General features: G+C 37.7%; 1 protein-coding gene across 3 annotated transcripts in view; it reads right to left on the reverse strand.

The window, feature by feature from the left end:
* Positions 1-19899, reverse strand: part of lrch4 (leucine-rich repeats and calponin homology (CH) domain containing 4) — a 61018-nt gene that overhangs the window by 19299 nt on the left and 21820 nt on the right. For 2 of the 3 annotated variants that reach the window (XM_067436515.1, XM_067436369.1), the window contains exons 2-9: positions 10311-10455; positions 8119-8248; positions 6641-6746; positions 5963-6209; positions 5773-5866; positions 5529-5643; positions 5150-5229; positions 2757-2815 (exon numbers count right to left, since the gene is read on the reverse strand). In XM_067436515.1, the coding sequence (XP_067292616.1) occupies positions 2757-2815; positions 5150-5229; positions 5529-5643; positions 5773-5866; positions 5963-6209; positions 6641-6746; positions 8119-8248; positions 10311-10455 (976 nt within the window). The remainder of the gene's footprint in view (positions 1-2756; positions 2816-5149; positions 5230-5528; positions 5644-5772; positions 5867-5962; positions 6210-6640; positions 6747-8118; positions 8249-10310; positions 10456-19899) is intronic. The other variant, XM_067436441.1, reaches the window with a different exon arrangement.

Here is a 19899-nt window from a genome sequence, read left to right on the forward strand (position 1 = left end):
TTATTGTTTGACTTATTTCCCTCTCTTTATTTTCATATATTGTATTTATTATTTGTATATTTTTTTGTATACACACCCCTAGTACAATAACGGTTGTACTAGGGGTGTGCGCATTTAAGATCCAAAAAGGAGATAGCGCCAATTCATTACTAGAGTGCACGCTAGAGAATGAATGAATTCCACTAGACAAAGTTATGAGTTTAATATATTAATTTTATTTTGTTTGATTTGTTTCTTACCCGTGAAGCCCCATGACTGCAGCATGGAGCGAAGATTAAACGGACTAAACGGATGTGTTATTTTCGGAAACCTTCTATTATTATTTTGGGGAGTTATAGGAAATGTAGGGTTTGGATCCTATGTTGGGGGGGGGGGGGGGTGTTTGGGGGGGGGGTGATCTTGATAATTTTAATAGATATATTTTGTGTATAATATTTTGTGTATATTTATTTGTATCATTATAACTTTATGGAGCATGTGAGTTTTCATATGTTTCTGGAGTTTATTTGTGTGAATATTTTCTCCAAAATGTGAACCATGAGATGAAACATTTGTGAGACCCTTGGGCAATACAATGGTTTGGTCTAATTTCTTAAAAATGGAGCTCATTCAGAGCTCACTTTGCTTTTCCCTTGCATTTAGTTATTTATTTAATTTGATAAATTAAATATTGTATAAGTTATTTGTTTTTTCCCCCTTGAATAAACCAAGATTTTGTTTACTTTATGAATGCCTCCTGAAAAGTTTTTGGAAGAACCCGACAATGAGCAATAATAGAGTGATGTTTGCCGTCAGGGTGTAGTACTCTACACAACTTTGGAATGGATTTAAAAACACTAGGCATCATACTCGTGCTGACTTTGTGAATAGCTAAAGAGAACAACTGGGTATCATCCCCTAAACTATAGAGAGAATCTCACACTATCAGACTTTAATGTCTTCCCAAACTCAACAAGCTCACGCAGAAACGTGCCTCAAAATATTAAACATCTTTGTTATCCTCAAACTTAAAGGAAGAAAAAATATGTATACATCGCACACTGACACTTTTCAGTAAAATCTATCAACTCCGACTGCACAAAATCTTCAGATTGGCTCTGGCTTTCAGCATCTAGTGCCGACTCCTCCAGATGGCCAAATGTCATTTAGTGTATTCCAGCCTTTAGCAAACAGCACTAATAATGTCTACACATTTAAAGAACATAGGGCACATTTCAATATGATGATAAAATTATTATCATGATTATTATTGTGATAATTATTTAACAAAAGTACTAAACAAAACAATATATTTTAGTAACAATAATACAAAATACTGCACTGTAAAATGTACAATACTAATAGTTATGATGTCATTTTGTCATTTTCTAATGTTAAAACCTCGAGGTTTTTTTTTTGCAGGGAGATTTTAAAGCTTCTCCTTTGTTGACAACAGGTTTACAAGAACTTCTCATTAGAAATGTAGTGAAATGGGTGGCATTGCACACATAACGTTCCCAAAATGCGTGTTACCAACAAGTGACTCAAAATCGCAGCACAGTTCGCACAGGAGTTTGTGTGGAGCAGCATTTGTTCAATCGAGTGAATCAAGCCGCTCTAAGACACTGAAACACCAGATCATACACCCGATATAAACGCACAGCCCTAAAAGGATGGAAGAAACATCTTTTTTTTAGATTTTATTACCTTGTACTATTAATTTTGCTGCTGTTTTAAACATTGAATAAAGCAGACTAGTTTACTGAGTAACTATGACAGTAACATACTCAGTATGAAACTGTGGGAGGAAATTCACTGTTGACTTTTCCCAGCACTCCCTCACGGATTGACCTTGTGTAATCACAGTGGAGGAGGGATCCAGCACACTTTAATTAAGAGACTCTGTGTTTCATGGTAACTATTTGAGCATCTATTATAATCAACTGAAGGATGTCACTGTGACCTTCAAATCACACTGAAACAGTCAGTAATGCTGACTGTCAGCTTCTCTATTCTACCGTCGCATTTTGGTCTCCACAATGAACAACTCAGCACATCTTCTCTGGTTTGGAGCACCTTTGGTCGTTGGCTTATTCCCCGCTCTAACTGGAACTGGAAATTTTCCGGCCTGCTGCCATGAGACAGTACAGTGTCTCCCTTTCCTCCATTTATCATGCCCGTCCCACATGTTACATAGCATGAGAAATCATCCTTACCAGCTGTATTCAAATACATTCAAATTTGTGCACTCTTTGTATTTCCTCACCCTCTCAGTTTATTTAGCATTGTCTAGTTTGAATGCAGTATGTCTACATGACTAATGTTTCTCCATAGCCAAAAGTGAGAGCAGATCTATGACAAAAATATTCAAGACAAAATTTTCACTGAAAATATGCCATCTGCTTGACAGATTGTTAAAATGTCTGATCCAGATCAAGCCGAATCTATTTGACATGTTTGAAAAATAAATGTGTCTAACAAAAAGAAACTGAGTAAGCTAACCTGACACCGCACTTGAGCACAGATCAGTATCTTGTGTCTATAGGTCTAAAAGTTCCAATATCAGTCACCTAATAGGCTGGTCAGATAAGCCAGTGAGCGTTTACATCGAATTACACAAACTGGATTATTTTGACATGGCTCAGATGCAAACAAATTCCTATTTCTGACAGTTCTGTGGGGCCCGTAGAGTACAGCTTCCATTTGAATAATAATAGGATTTGTGAGCAATGTATGTATTTTATATTTGAGATCTGCACATGTGCATAAGCCCTCACCTGCTGCCTGTAGAATCAGGGCTCTGGGACGATGTGCTGCTGGTACTGTCACTCTTTTCCTGTCATGGAGAGAGGGGATTGCATTTAAATATGACATTATATTAACATTATTTTACTGTATTCATTCTACATTAAAGCTCAAAAGGGCTAACATTTATAATGTTATTAATCATTTCAAATAAATGGTGTGCTTTTGAACATTCTACTTATCAAGGAATATGAAAAGAAAATTGTTTGAAACATTGATAATAATAAGAAATGTTCATTGAGAACCAAATCAGCATGTCAGAATGAAATAGAAAATAGTCATTTTAAAATGGCTTTCTGAAATAGAAAATAGTCGTTTTAAATATTACTGCTTTTACTGCGTTTTTGATCAAATAAATGCCGCCTTGGTGATCATAAGAGATTTCTTTCAAAATCATTAAAATCTTTATTGCTGACCCCAAACTTTCAAATGGCAGTGCACATGTCAGAAAATATATATAAAAATGTAGTAGTTAAAGGGATAGTTCACTTTAAAATGAAAATGATGTCATCCTTTACTCACCCTCAAGTATTAGTTTCTTTCTTCAGCTGAACACAAGGGGAGATTTTTTGAAGAATGTCAGTAACCAAGCCATTGACTTCCATAGTAGGAAAAAAAAATACTATGGAAGTCAACGGCTCTAGTTAAATGTTTGGTTACTGACATTCTTCAAAATATCTTCCCTTGTGTTCAGCTGAAGAAAGAAACTCATACAGGTTTGAAAGAATTTTCATTTTAAAGTGAACTATCCCTTTAAGATTATAAAAGGAAGTGTTAGTTAACTTAAAGGAACACCCACAAATTTAAATTACCCCATGATTTTCTCACCCTCAAGCCATCCTAGGTGTATATGACATTCTTACTTCAGATGAATACAATCAGAGTTATATTAGATAATGTCCTGGCTATACACCTAAGATGGCTTGAGGGTGAGAAAATGATTGGCTAATTTTCATTCATAGTGTGAACTAACCCTTTAAAGGTGCAAAAAGTTATTTTTCCCATGTAAAGCAGTTTTAACCCTAAAGAAATTAATAGTGAAGTTGACAGCACAAAAACATTACATGATTAGTTGAATATTTCTCACTTCATCAGTTACTTTTAGTTGTGGAATTTATTAAATCACAGATAACAAATATGATTGCAAACGTGGTATTTCTACAAGAACTCAAGTATATTTACAGATTTTCATTAATTCAAATACAACCCAAATTTACTGTTTATATATACCCTAAACTATAAGTTATCTAAAATATCTCTGTAGGTGTGCATATGTAAATGGTAGATTAGTGTCAACATTACCATAGCAACAACAATCTGTTCTAGCGCTGTTGTCGGGTTGAAATACTCCTGCAACTTTCATTTCCTCAAAAACTGGTTTGAATAAGTTATTGCTTCTTACTTTTAATCCATCTAGTCTCTCACACACCATCTTAATTGCTGAGACTGAGGTGTTTTTTGTTCTAATTGAGCAAAATATTAAGTTTTACAGATTACTAGGCTGCTTGCAAATGTAGCTATTGACATCAGTAATAGACTACTAAGAAACTATTGTTTGCTGCCAATAGTCGTCAGTATAGATCTTTAACTTCCAAGATCTTTCCAGGCAGCACATCGTAGGGTTAGCCTGGACCTACCAGACTCTTCATTTGTACAGAGAGTATGGCCACTCTCCATTGATAAGCGTTCCTTGAAGGCGGGTACTCTGTTGACGTTTAAAACTATTAGATCTGCCCAGAGCCACTCTGGATCTGCCATAACCAATTGCTAACGCTTGTTCATGACGTATGACATCTCAAACTGGCAATCCCATATAGAGTACTGAAGGAAAATTGAGAGGAAGTATGTGGGAGGACAGAGCCAGGCTATCGTAGGGTCCCGTTTGGGCCAAAAACACAAAGTGCACCTTTAGAGCCAGATATACTAACAGCTTGCCTAACCTCTTTTAGCGTTACAAAACTACTTTCAGGATTTACTTAAGTTATTTTTGCAACTGACCTTATTGTATATGCATTTGTAGCAGTTTCCCTTTCAGATGCAAAATTTATGGGAGGAGAGTATTAAAATGAATCATGCAAGGTGAGATTAGTGCCTGTCTACGGGTGTTTGCGCCATTGTTTACTGCCCAAAATCCCCCGTCTTAAACCAGATGCTAACTGAGTAGATGGCGGTAGTCATTATGGAAATGATCCGGCTGTGTCTGTGTTCATTAATTTGCATGTCATCAGTAGATCACACGCATAACTTCCCACTCCCATCTGTGCTTTAATGGAATTGCGTTCTCACGCTAATTTGCCCGGTTTAGTAAACCTGGCCCTTTAATGTTCAGTGTACTGATTCTGTAGCTGCAGTAAGTCCTCCTGACCTGAGGGGACTCAGTTCGCTCCTCCTCTTCCTCCATTGCGCTGTTGTCTATGAAATCCACTTGCTCAAGCTCTCCATTCACTACAGAGAAAACCAAGAATTATAGAAGCATTTAAATCACAGCCAACCAAGATCTAGAATTTAAACTACTTTTACAGGTCTTGAAATGCCACTTTTAAAACTAGGCCTCCTCATATATCCAGGTATTCCAAGACTGTAAGAATCCTAGTTCATTACATACCAAACAGTATGAGAAATATTTAGATTTTTAATAGATTTCACTTTAAAACTTGTTTTGTCTTATATTTAGTGGTTCTTATTTTAGCCCCCTATTGGATCCCACCCCCGGTTAAAAACTAGTAATCTAAAGATTCCTTTACCTTTACCTTTGGGTGTATCTAGTAACGGCTCTCTCTCCTCTTCCTCTTGAAAATTTGTGTGTTCACGGGAAATGTCCGTCAATCGCAATGAACGTTCCGAGAAATCATCAGCAGACTAAAGTGAAACAACACAGATGCACACACACAGCCGCTTGCATCATCCAATGAAATTACTCTCGATAAGCCTTTAGCAACCATAGTCCAAACGGTGCATTAGTGCTTAAATTCACAGCTCTCTTTATACCTCATTTCCTGACCATCTTTTGCTGCCACTGTCAACACTGTTAAAGCCAGAATCCAGTCCGCCATACTGACCGGGGAACAGGTCCTGATCCAGACTGCAGAGACCACACACACATTAGCAGAAGCATGAGTAGCATCTTCACTGAAACAGCCGATTAAAGCTTTTCAACACGTCCTTGATGATCTCTCACCAGCTGTTGAAGGCGGTGGGCCGCAGAGCTTTCTCAAACTGGTCCTGAGTCCTTTTGCAGGCCTCCATGTTCAGATATTTAAAGATGTGGAACTTTCCTTTGGAGCAGATCTGGGCAGGGGGCATCTGGAGGGGATTGTTGTCAAGGATGATGCTTTGGAGGTGCCGCAGATGACGGTAGCACACAGGCACGTGAGATATCCGGTTGCACGACACATCCAACCGGACGAGGGGCAACTCTGAAAACTCTGAGATAAAGGAAGATTCAACTAGATGAGGCAATCGAATATATACAGCCGTTCCAAAACAAATTTTGTCACGAATCAACCGAACAAATATACATGACAACTCAAAACTAACGTCACTCTTCTGAGGTATTTATTGTAGTATAGCAGTGTTTAGAGGTTGTATGAAATCAGTTCTCCTAAAGTTCACACGTGTCCTATCACAGGTGGAGTTCATCACATTTACTAAGAAAATGTTTCACTGATGTTTGACAACCAGAAAGTGTCACAATACTGCAAAATAAATGCCACTGGGTTGATCATTTATCTAACTCAATGACATTCACATACTCTGTCACCACTCAAGGTACTACACTATTGCTTTACGCAATATTTCCTAATGTTAACTGAAGTTATAAAACATGCGTTATTAGCGTTTAGTTAGGGATACTGACCTTCTGGTAAAGTCGTAAGCTGGTTTCTTCTCAGATTTAAATCCCTTAAACATTCTAACTGGCCGAGTTCAACAGGAAGCGACTGTAGCTCATTACAGCTCACATCCTGATGGGGTTACATAGTGAGAGGAAGAGACAGATAAAAAGAAATGAAGAAATGATTTAACAAAAAGGGACTGAATATTGTGTGCTCATTGCATTTAATTGCTAGTGGGACAATACGTAAGCATTTAATACTTCAACAAAGATGCACTAAATTATTAAAAAGTGAGAGTAAAGACAATCCTAAGGTTACAAAAGATTTCTTTTTCAAACGCTTAGTTTGAGAGAATTCAAAGAATCTGCGGGGAAAAAACGTATCACGATTTACACAAAAATAATTAGCAGAACAATGGTTTTCCACACTGATTATATGTTTCTTGATCACTGGACCATCGTATTAGAATAATTTCTGAAGTATGACTAATGATCACAGGAATAAATACATTAAAATGTATTGCAATAAAAAACATTTATTTAAAGAAATAATGATATATTGATATGATAATGTTAATATTTCACAATAGTACTGTTTTTACTGTATTTAAAAAAAAACAAAAAAAGGAAGTCTCTAAGAGCATTAGAGACTTCTTTCAAAAACAATATAATACATTACTGACCCCAAATCTGTCAGTTAAAAAGTAATAATTAATTCCGATCAAATACATTAATATATATAGGAAACACTGCTAGAGCCCCAGTGCTGAGAACCTTCACACCAAACTTGTCACATATGTAGAGACTAGGGCTGGCCTGGTACAATAGACCTGTCTCCAGATTTATTAACATCATAATAACACTTAGATACTTGGGTGCAGTGATTTTTTTATTGTGTATTAAGAATATTCAACACGTATAGTGATTCGATTTTGCTATGTATTGCGATTTTGTTTGCTTTTTAACTCTAGACAAAGGGGAAAAGTTGAATGATACACTAATACATGATGGTGATTCATCAGCAATTTTTCACTTTCTTGTGTCCACTAGCAAGATATGGGGGCATGTAATTCTCACCAATACAACACACATCGCCCACCCCTGCTGAAAAAAGAGGTAAACTTCCCTTTGCCTCTATAAGCAAGGACTTGAAGGACTTAAAGCAATTTAATATGAATGTATATTGATTCTGAAATGTAAAAAAAAAATTTGAGTTAGGTGAATCGATTTTTTCCCCCAGCCCTAGTAGAGACTGCCATTAACTACTGCATCTGTGTGATTGCTTTTATCAAGATTTAACTATACTAGAAAATGACTCACTCGTGAGGACATCTGACATGTTCCTCACTGAAAGGTTCATAAATCATGTTTTGTTTGAGATCAACCAGTTTATGTGAAAACCACAGTATCTATGATATGCCTTCACTAATATAATTAAAACAAACATGAACCTGTCTGTGTGTGTGTAGGTGTGTGTGTGTGTGTGTGTGTGTTCTACTTACCAGTTGCCGCAGGTGTGTGAGTGTGTGTATAGAGGCCGGTAGAACTGATAACTTGTTGTTGCTGACGATGAGCACACGCAGAAGAGGGAGCTGACATACAGATGGCGGTAGACTGGACAGCTGGTTACGACTGCACCACACACACACACACACACACACACACACACACACACACACACACACACACACACACACACACACACACACACACACACACACACACACACACACACACACACACACACACACACACACACACACACACACACACACACACACACACACACACACACACACACACACACACAGAGAGAGACAGAGACAGAGACAGAGACAGAGAGAGTTAAATGAATGCAATCTAACACCAGTACAAAACACTGACACTGACAGATTCACTGTGTATGCAATCCTTCCAATATCTTTAGCCACAAAGAGGCTGGAATTTCATTCAGGACATGATGTTATTGTAAGAGGCTTCTTATGCTCACCAAGGCTGCATTTTATTATCAAAAAATACAGTAAAAACAATAATATTGTGAAATTGTATTGCAATTCAAAATAACTACTTTCTCTTTTAATCTTTTATATCCCTGTGATGGCAAAGCTGAATGTTCAGCGATCATTACTCTAGTCTTCAGTGTCACATGAGCCTTCAGAAATCATTCTAATATAATAATTTGGTTCCTATTCTTAAGAAACATTTCTTATTATCATTGTTGAAAACAGTTGTGCTGCTAAATATTTTTGTGGTAACCAGGAAAATTGTTTTTTTTTTACAGGAAGTTCAATGTAAAAAAATGTTTTTCTTTTAAAAATGTGTTTGTTTTAATGTAATTTATAAGCTCAAAAGAAAGTTTGTAACATTTTAAATGTGTTACTGTCACTTATGATTCGTTTAATGCACCCATCACTGAAGAATTCAACTCTTTCCAAGAAAAAAGACAATAAAAAGTATTTAGAAGTATTTCGCTCTGGTTCAGGTAAGCTGTACACTGGAGATGGTGTAGATACCCCTGACACTGAGCCTGAGGGCCTGTCCAAATATCCACACTTGCGGTCTCTTGGCCACTTGTCTACTTATATGACGCATTTCCTGTATTTGGCCCGAGAGTTCAAATAGGCGAAAACCACAAGTGTGTGTAGAACATTTGATTACCTGATGGGACACACTTTTAGTGTTGCAAAAAAAAGTGTTTACAGCGTTAACTTTATAAACTTCTAAATGTCTGTTCATTTGTCCCTATATAACAGAAGACACTATTAAAAAATTGTAGTGCTTTATTTATTTTTATTAAAGATGCACTATGTAGTATTTGTGCAGTAAAATATCCAAAAACCACTAGGCCAGTGTTATATATTTTGTTTAGTTGAGTAATTAAAATATACCAAATGTTTCCAACTATTTGTAAATTGTGAGAAAATTGCTATTTTAACCAAGGACCCGGGACGTGTCAGCATAGCGTTTGAGCGAGTTGCCTGTCATGTACCTTCTACTCATGACCGGAAAAGCGGAAATAGTGTGTGCTCCCGGCGGCTGTGTCCCGTCCCGTTCATAATAAAAGTCCCGGTGTTTGCGAGGCGGGTGTTTGTGTAACAATCGCTCCAGCGGCCGTGCTCAGCTCTACAACACTCGGTCCTGCTCTGCTTCATACTACAGTAACGTTAATAACCACATCCATCAATACGATTTCTCCCGAGTCCTATTTTCCACTGGCTGTGAGGTGAAGACCACATGTCCCAAGATGCTGCGCTCACACTTGGCGTCATCAAACTACGTCTTTGTTTTGGATAGGGGCTCTCTAGTGGACGGAAAGTTGCATAGTGCACCTTTAAGTGATAGAACACAGTTACAAATGTTGTACAAAATACACATAACCTACTAATCTTTGCACCATTAAAATGTGTAACCATGTTTTTCTAACCAAATTATATGAAAAATCGAATTAAACTTACAGTGGAATTTTTTTCTCTGCGATTTTTGAGCATGCGAGTTCCAGAACATAATGATGATGCTCCGAAGCAATGTTCAAGATAGGGTGGGTTTAGTGTGCGTTTAATACACTGCATTTTTAAGGCATGGGACAGTCTACAAGTGCTTTCAAGTGGCCAAGACCGCAGTGGCCAAGACCGCCAAGACCGAAGTGTAGGTATTTAGACCAGCCCTGTATGTGGGATGGGGTGTGTGTGTATACCTGAGGTTGAGGTAGGTGAGGGCTTGCAGCTGGCACAGGCTGGGCGTGAGGGATCGCACACAGTTGTGGTACAGGCTGAGCGTCTCCAGAGAGACAAACTGACACACCTCCTCTGACACTTCACAGAGCCGGTTCTTTGACAGATCTGAGACAGAGAACCACGAATCACAGTCAGCACAGAATAAATGAATGACCAACCACAGACACAGCCTCTAGAGACAAACACAGAATACTGCTTACAAACGAAAACACAAATGATAACAATGAAGAGGTAAACCTCAGAGGACATGATGTAATAAACTGTAGAAATTGAATTCAATCAAAAGGGGGGGAAATTCCCCTTAGTATTATTACCATGATAATTTAGCACATTTCCTCCCTAAATTCTTATTTTCCAAAATCTTTGGACATCTCAGTTACATTTTTTTGTTTTTTAATCATTTTATCATATCAAATAATTCTCAAATTCTCAAAGTTTATTATTTAAAGTTTACTCAGTATTACTATTCATTTCTTACTTTATTACAGTAATATTATGATTTTTCTTTAGTCTAAACGCAAATTAAAATCAGCAAAAATCTACGAAAAATAAAAACTTTTAAGTAAATAACACATTTTTCCATGTTACAGTCATTGAGAATGAATGTTTATTTGCATTATGGTAATGAGATTTGTCATAAAGAAATTTATGAAAACGATGGTCCCAAAAAACAGCAAATATATTTATCTATTTCATTTTCGTATTTATTTTGATCTTGCTGTGAAATATAAGCCAGACAAGTACTTGACAGTTTTTTTTAGGCCAAAATCAAAAGGGAAAAACTGTAGTAGAGGAGGTCTTGCCGATTATGGAACTTCCTTTGTCTTTAAGTTCTGTTTGAGTCGCAATCAATGGCAATGGTCAGACTATAGATGCATCCTAAGCAACAGGCACGCATCTATTGTCTAGATATACATAGCTTTGTTTATGACAGGAAACATGAAAACAGTTGATGTTTCCCAAAGCGAACAAAGATATTTTTTTTATAGGAATTCAGATTTTGCCCAAGTTTTTGATAGCAATTGAGGATGTGAGTGTTTTGTCTGAATATAGCACAGACTATTCAAATTCCCTTTCATATTTTCATTCCAGACAGAAGTTGCTCTCGCCAGATAAACGTGAAACACACTCCCTCAGTGGCGCTGGTCGTAGGGTCAGGATGTATTTCTGGAGAGAGGAGGATTTTAATTACAGGGCCGAGGAAGCTTAGAACAGGGTGTGTGAATGTGAGTTTAAGTCCATGTCACTAGAGAGACAAACCCGTCAGAAGAAACAACCAAAACACTGATATTAAGGCTAAATGAATGTTAGAGTGTAATGTTTTCACCGTACAGTAGTGTTAAATGCACACAGGTACAGTGAAATTTCAATCCTTTCAGATTCAATTCTCCATAACCCTCCTGATGATCTTTAAAAAAACAGATTTACTTTCGCACTATATGAGAACAATAGCGTGTGGAAGTGTGTGTGTGAGAGTGTGCACGTTTTTTCTCTTCTTCCCTGTACTGTCCAATTGTCCAATATGCTCTCCTTCTCCAAATCTTTTGTTCAGCTGTTTTTATTTGGCAAGGAAGCATTTCCCGCCTCCCCATTCCCAGTGGGAATTAAAGATTCCCCAGGGCAGCCCACATTTCCCACAATCCCCTGCACTGCTTTGTACTCACACCAGCCTAACATGGTAGAGAATGAGAGAAATACCAGTGTGCCCACATCATGGAGAAAGATGATAAGTATGAGTCAGAATACACGAATGACATCAACAATATGTCCATAATCACTCTATGAGGAGATTATGATAATAGCTCTCATTAATTATAATGAAGCATTTCATTAAACATTTAATTGGTGTATAGGATAATATGACATCACGCATTAATAATAATAAGTCAGTTAACATATCTTGGTTGCACATGTTCAAGTTCATAAGGTCTTTCGGGTTTATTTATACTATAAATGTGTTTGCTTGAGTAATCCGACAACTTCAGGCTCCACCAATGGCAATTTCATCTAGTGGCAGAGAAATCACACACTTCATCTTTTAAAAGAACTTCGATTTGAGTAGCAATGCTTTTATTTCTGTTCTGGTCATGTTTACTTTGTGTTCCTGGAAATAGTCGCCTAGACGTATCGCATTCTCCAAAGGGGTTCGCGAACACCTCCTGCGTGAGGTCTCCAGCTGCGCCCAGCCTCAATGACATGTTCAAATCATTATTATAGCATGCCAAAAGTCCCCCGCTAATAAGCAGGACTGTATTTCAATTATGTCCTGAAGGTCTCATTCTAAATATCTGTGCGTGCGTGTGGGTGTGTGATGAAGAGGCTTCTTAAGGGAGGCAGTTGGTCTACAGACCCCCTCCTCTAACTGGCTCTCTGAGGAATCTGAGCGTTGTTCTGCCTGCTAGCGTCTCTTTGGTGTAACTGAAGCTGCTTTTGCATCTGCTGTGTGTGAGAGAGTGTTAATCAACACACACACATACACACCCTCCACTCCTCCTTTAGCCCTAGAAGGAGATTATGCCGATTAGCCTGCAGGATAACAACAGACTCCCGTACAGTTCGTTTTAGACACACATTTACAAAAAAGCAACACAAACTAGGCCTAATTATACTGTAAGCTATGTGTAAGCTCTATATAACATTTGATAACCACATGACTACTACAACAGTTGAGGTGTGTTGTTTGAAGGTCTCTGTGAGAATGCCAAGCTAAGATTTTTCTCTTCGTACCTGCTGCCAGGAACATAGTAATCCCTGAAATTAACTGAAACATGAAGCTGTGTGTTTCAACACACTGACTAGACCTGATGTGTCAGGCACTGACTCACTTTTATCCGAACAAAACATGTAATGCTGCATTTATATTTATTGTTAATGTCTGCCTTGTCTTAAAGGAGAAGCCTGTCATGTCTGCACCACTTTCTAAACAGGTTTTCCCGAACACTCCCACTGTCTTCCATTGGTCGGACAAAACAAATGTTCCCACCCCAAACTCACAAAAATACATTTGTATCATATTATGCATAAAATCTAAAGTCTTTGATCACTTGTTTGACGTGATCGCCGGCAGCCGATTAATGACCGCTGCGATCAAATTTGACCTCAGACGAAATTCTGGCAGCGTCAGAAAATTTGGTGCACAATCCTGCAGTAAGACTTCTACCAAAATCGTCAAATTTTCTTCGTTTTTCAAGACTACACTTTTTCTATGTTTTTCAAAACTATGACCAAAATAAACACTAAAGATTTATTTGTAGCCACCATTTCAATCTTGTGTATAATACAGCCCACTGTCACCGAGTGCACATTCATTGATGATATAGGGCTGGACGATATGGCCAAAATTTATATCACGATATATTTCTTAATTTTGGTCGATACGATATAATTTCGATATCGATATGAACTATATAAGAGCTTTAGAAAAACTACCAAGAACTGCCACAAAGGATTTCTGTACCTACAAACTTCTGACAAATTAATTTGCCAAGTCTATGAAACCTCCTCCTATAAAACTATATAATATTTTAGAAATAAAAACGGTACAAATAAATTAATGTTCACCTTTTATTTGTATTTAGCCTTTATACGAACAAGAAATGTGAAATCACCATCAAATAAACAAGACTCTCACTTTGCAGACGCAGTTTATTGAGCATTTTCTTTTAAGTTTTAAATTTCAGTGAAGAACGATTCATAGCGCTATATTCTCCTTTTATGCAAAACTATACCTTTATCTACTGATGCACAAAAAAATAAATAAAATAAGACTCAATTCAGTGGCCTATTTGTGCTCTGTTTGAGATGAGTGCACGCTGCTTTTTGCAAGGCTTTAAACAGGAGAAAATGATGAAAGGTAATTTAAACGAGAATGAACGCATTGGTGTTAATACATGACATTGTGTGCAAATGTGGAAAGTATTAAAACAAATGTGCCACTTGCCTCTTACATAAATAGTCTACATGGATTATTTGTAACGCTTGGCATCGTATTGTTAGACATTAGATTGATGCATCTATGTCGATGTATTGTTACACCCCTAGTCGGCACCTCTCCGGCACAAGTTTAATATCAGCCCCATTCGCACGGGATTCGTATTATCTGGGGACCTCTGGTGATTTGTAATAATTGCAGAGAATGTATGTGATCTTAATCCCGTGCGAATCAGCCATGTCTGTAATTTGTAAAGTAAAAATTCCCCCGCAAATTAGCCTACCATATTTCGCCGAACACCGAGGTTCTGTGATAACATTAGTCCCGTGCGAATCGACATCTCTGTGATTTGGCCAGGATTAGGCGGATTGTATATACTTTTTGCAAGCTTTTTTTCTCCCTGTGAGCATTTCTATCTTTATATTTCACGAAGAATTAAGTCTGCATTCATAATGCGCACCGTTAATTCCCGTGCAGCCGCGCCCGCACGGATTATACTTTCACTTTAGAATGAGTATCAATTTGAGAGAAATCTGATTGAATGGTGTGTTTAATATTAACATCAATACTGTTCTGAATGAAAAACATAACAGAACAGTATAGTACAATGACAATCTTGTTTAAATAGGCGCTTTTACATTTAGTTTTGAAACTGAATCTTCCGCCGTAGGCTATATTGTCAGCTTCCTACTCGTGATAAATGAAATCTGATTCCTGCCGCTGGTCACAGCTCAGTTCATGGCGTCTGTTCGCTAACTGAACGAAATTATATTTATTTATTAGGCTACTGTAAAATAATCAAAACGATATCGATGCCTGTTTATGATTTCATACAGCTGCCTATCTATAACGAACATCATATCCGGGAGAAGTCAGTAAATTCGAGTAACATCACAGGCTTTGCTTATCCCGTGCGAATGCGCCACGCAAAACTCAGATGTGGAGGAGTCATTTCTAAATCACAGAGGTCCCTAGATAATACTAATCCCGTGCGAATAGTGCTTTAGATAGACGAACCACTTCCACGCCACTAAAGAAAGTTAGTCTTTCTTCTCTTATCAACTATTTATTTCTCCTTACTTGTGGAAGCTCGTTCAGTCACATTTGTGTTGCGGTCAGGGAAACTCTCTTTGTAGCTAAAACGTGCCGCGTTGGATCTATCAGCCTACTACTGCTGAGCACTGGCTGCGTGTCCGTGGTGTAGGCCTACGTCATCACGCAAGAAGCCAATCGTGTTCTGCTCTTTCTGATGGCATGCGCCCTGAACGTCAGTCATATCGAAATATCGGAAATGTGTTTAAAAATCATATCACCGTTATTGAAAAAAATTATATTGCGATATATATTGATATTGAATTATTGTCCAGCCCTATGATGATATAAAACCCTGGACGAGTTCTTGTGTGCGTCTGTTTTAGCGTGCCCTCAACTATTGTACAGTCTGACATTAAATGGGTGGTGAATTAAGAAACCCTTTCCCTTGAGCTTTTGCTATATAAAAGGTCTTGGTAATATAAGAATATCCTGTAAGTTTCAGAGCTGAAAACTTCCTCGTTAGTCAAAGAACAGCTTTTATAGACACTAGGCCTAGAAAACTGACCAAACACGCCTCTACAGAATAATAAGCACGTGTAATTCAGTAGCCCCGCCCACCGACTCATGGAGCTGTCCTAATCCACGCTAGCCAGCAGCAACAAACATGCCGAAGAAGATTGCAAGATTCTCCTAGTTGTCTCCTCGCTATTCCTGGTTGTGGAAGAACACAGAAGAACATAAGCTTCCTTCGGATCCTAATATTAGGAATGTGTGAAACTTCTGTTCTAGCTCACGTGGGGTGACATGTATGCGTGTTCACAATTGCTGCATTTAAATGCGTAAGCGTTTGTAAACAAGTCTCAGGCCGCGTTGGATATGCAGACACAATGTTGTGCCTTCTATATTGGATCTGAAAGGAATGGTGCAATACACTTATGTGAGTAAAACGTCTTTTTTATATGAATAGTAGTCCCGGGGCTGTGAGTTTTCCAGACGGGTTACCAAAATGTAAGCCCATCGGCAGACCGGTGATTCTCAAATAGTGAAATAATATTCCTTTCTTGATCTGGGCGTATGTCCGCATGTGTGCATGTGTGCGTGTGTGTGTGTGTGTGTGTGTGTGTGTGGTTAGCGCTTATATCCACCGATCAGGCAGGTCAAGTAATACAAAAATAATAGTCCAATCAATCGCAGGTGGATGAGAAATAAATCATTGGGTTTTTTTGATAAAGATGTTCATGAGAATCATTCCGGTTGCCGCTTTCAAAACAATCCCTCCCTCAATTGAACTTAACTGACTGGGTACAAGAAGCTCATTAAATATACAAATCTTATCCAATCCTATCTGTGGGCATTTACTTTCAAGTCTTCAGTGCGTCATGGCTATTCAAACCCAGTGTTTTGAAGAGAGCCTCAAAAACCAGTGTAGAAAATAGCCTATTACTTATGAGTTATGATGTTTTTTTTTTAAAACAACACGAACATCATTAGTTGCCCCAAGACAACAGTATACTTTAAAAAAAAAAAAAAAAGCCAGTTCATGACACCTTTAATGACAACTTAGATCTTACAGTGTGACATGACTTACAGAGGGGATCATGTTCGTACAGTCTGACAAGAAACAATCGTAAAGGACTATTATAAAATCGCAAAGTGTGTACCCGGCTTTAGGCGAGTTCAGTCGAAATCTAGGAATTTCAACAGGTATGTGGGCAACTGTGATTTTCAAATAATTGGTACAAGATAGTTTCACCGTGTTGAGCAAACAGAAAGCTGTCTAGTTTAAAAGTGACTACTGATAGAGTGTTCTTTTCCATACAAACAAACAAAAGCAAATGGTTACTGTGAAGCTCCAAAAAGGAACCCAATATCCCAAATGACACCCTAAGCCCTCGTGTTTTTCCTCAGAGTCCACACTTCCATGACGTAATGCCACTTTGAATATTGGGTAGAAGTCTGATGTTCGGCTAGGCAAAAGTGCCTATTGAGAGCACATATGCCTGAAATCTAAAATGACACCTTTAAAATTAAAGAATAAAAATACCAAACAAGAATAAAAACTAGTTAGGTTGAATATTTACAGATTTTTTACATATTTACAGTATCATGATAACATGAATAAATTAGCCTGACAAGCCAGACCTACATCAAGATGTCTGGTCTAGAAACTCACCATTGACAGGGCTCAATCCAAGGGGTGGGATAAACGGTTGTCTTGCACACAATTGGATAGCGCTTCAACCAACCAGAGCAAAGAAGGTGAAGCAGAGCTAGTTGAAAGATTAAACTTTTGCTGTATCAGGTCGGCAAAACTCAGAACACATCTTCCCTTCTTCAGTGACGTTCTTTGTTCTTTTCTCAGAGAAAAGCTTAACTCCAAGTCTTCCAGAGTCGCGGTCAAAGCTGATTCGAAAGACCGTCGTTTACCAGTTTCTGAGTTTACTAGAAGCACGCAAGAGCAACTCGGCCGTCATTATGTTAAGCCCCGCCCACCGACTCTATACACGATGTGATTGGCCTGACCAGTGTTTGGCGTTTACAGCTCAGAAGTGTATTGAGAGTTGCTAGACGACACTTGTGGCAGATTAGATTTGCTGCTGTTAGTGTGCGTCTAGATTTCTAGGCTATGAATAAATAGAAGTAAATTGAATATTGCAATAAATGATGGAAGTATTGAAATAAGAGAGGCTACGGGAGGAATTTAACTGTTGAAGAGGAAGATGGTCTCTGTGAAGAAGCTACTCATTTGCCTACACTATAAAATAATATGACACAAAATTCCAAGCCTTCTGTAGCTATGATAGCTTTGTGTGAGCAAAACACTGAAATTTAAGTTACTGTTCATTGAAATTATGTGTACTGTAACGATAAAAAAGTGCGTTTTAAAAGTCCCTGCCGATGATACCAGTATTACTGGTGTTGTCAAATGTCCATAAATCGAAAAGAAAAAAAAATTGTCCGAAAATTTCCTCACATCCCTACTTCAAACACATTCAAACACCATAGGGCTGGGCGATACGGCCAAAAAAATCATATCCCTGTATTTTTTGATTGAATAGCGATACGCTGTATATATCCCGCTATTTGGATGAAAAAGAAAAACTTTAATAATACTTTTATTTCACATCCTGTTCAATAATGTCCTATAAAATAAGGTTGATATTGAATACTATTAAACAAATACAGTGAATGTAATGTAGGCTATGCCATATATTATAAGCAAATTGGGGGTTTACAATCTAAAACCAAAATTAATAATTTTGCTTTTTAAATTAACTAAACTAAAAATGAAAATAAAACAAAGCATATTAGCCTATATTTATATACATTACCCCGGCCCGTTATAATGGTCACTTTCATAAAAATATACTTAGGCTACTTACTTGCAGGTCTAAAATTCTACATATGGCACATTTATTGTCCAACAACAAATATTTTAGAAACATGTTTAATTTAGTCCGAATTATCGCGTTCCTATTCTATTGCGCTCCGTCAGTTTGCTGTGCATGCGCGCGGCGGAGCTCGTTCACGGAAGCCTGAAGTTTAGCGGATATTTACTTTTAGAAAACTCGTCCTCTCCTGACAGCAAAATGGACACATTTTCAGGACTTTCTAACGTTTGAGAAAAGGAGAAAGGTAGAGTAAAGTTATGCACTGAGGAAAGCACCACATTTCAAACACCGCAAATATTTATTTGTCAGTCAGCACAAGTAGCCTATCTCTCAGAGCTTCTGACAGGGCAAGCTGATTTGAACTATATGGACTAACTATATCCAGTTATTTTGAAGCCCTTAATAAAAAGCTTGTGTCATGCTGAGGACAAATTATATCATGCACTTCCCCTGCATCAGCTCACTCTGCGTACTCTGCTATTTTTAAGATGCGTTCCTATAAATCTACTTCTACTTCTACTTTATCGATATACAAGGTAACGCCTCATTCTGTATCGTCTCTTAAAAATGTATCGATATATTGTACAAACTCAATATACCGCCCAGCCCTAAAACAGTTGTCCCATATCTGCAACAATGTTTTGAATTGACCACAAGGACCAAATAATTTGAGACATACAGAGATGGGGTGGACTTTTGGAAAGGATTCCGATTAAGAATACTTGGAAAATATGGGAACCGGATCAGAAAGGACAGGGACTGCTAAACAGAACTGTGTTATATGTCGATTTGTCGAAGGCTATCAGCTCTGACCGGACTTACTAATTTTCTATAGCCGCGATTCCATTAACCTTCAAATTGCACATTGAAATTGTAATCTGAAAATACGCCCAATAGAAACACGTAAATTTAACAAATTCCTGTATATATCAAACTAAAAAATTATGTTTTTATGCTCGCATGAGGTGGTTTTTCAGGATATTCGAAGAAGGAATTTCACAAAACTGCAAGTGAAACTATTTTTTCCCCATTTACAGGCCACCTGGTTTATGTAAAAGTCAATCATTCTTTAAAGACGGCACAGTATGTTTGGGCAGAAGATGATTTATTATTTATTAAACTCCTAAAAGACAAAAGAATTACAGTTATACTGGAATCTAAACAACAAAGAAATGCCACAATTTATCAAGA

The sequence above is a fragment of the Pseudorasbora parva genome, chromosome 1 (assembly GCF_024679245.1).
Source record: "Pseudorasbora parva isolate DD20220531a chromosome 1, ASM2467924v1, whole genome shotgun sequence".
Lineage (NCBI taxonomy): Eukaryota > Metazoa > Chordata > Actinopteri > Cypriniformes > Gobionidae > Pseudorasbora > Pseudorasbora parva.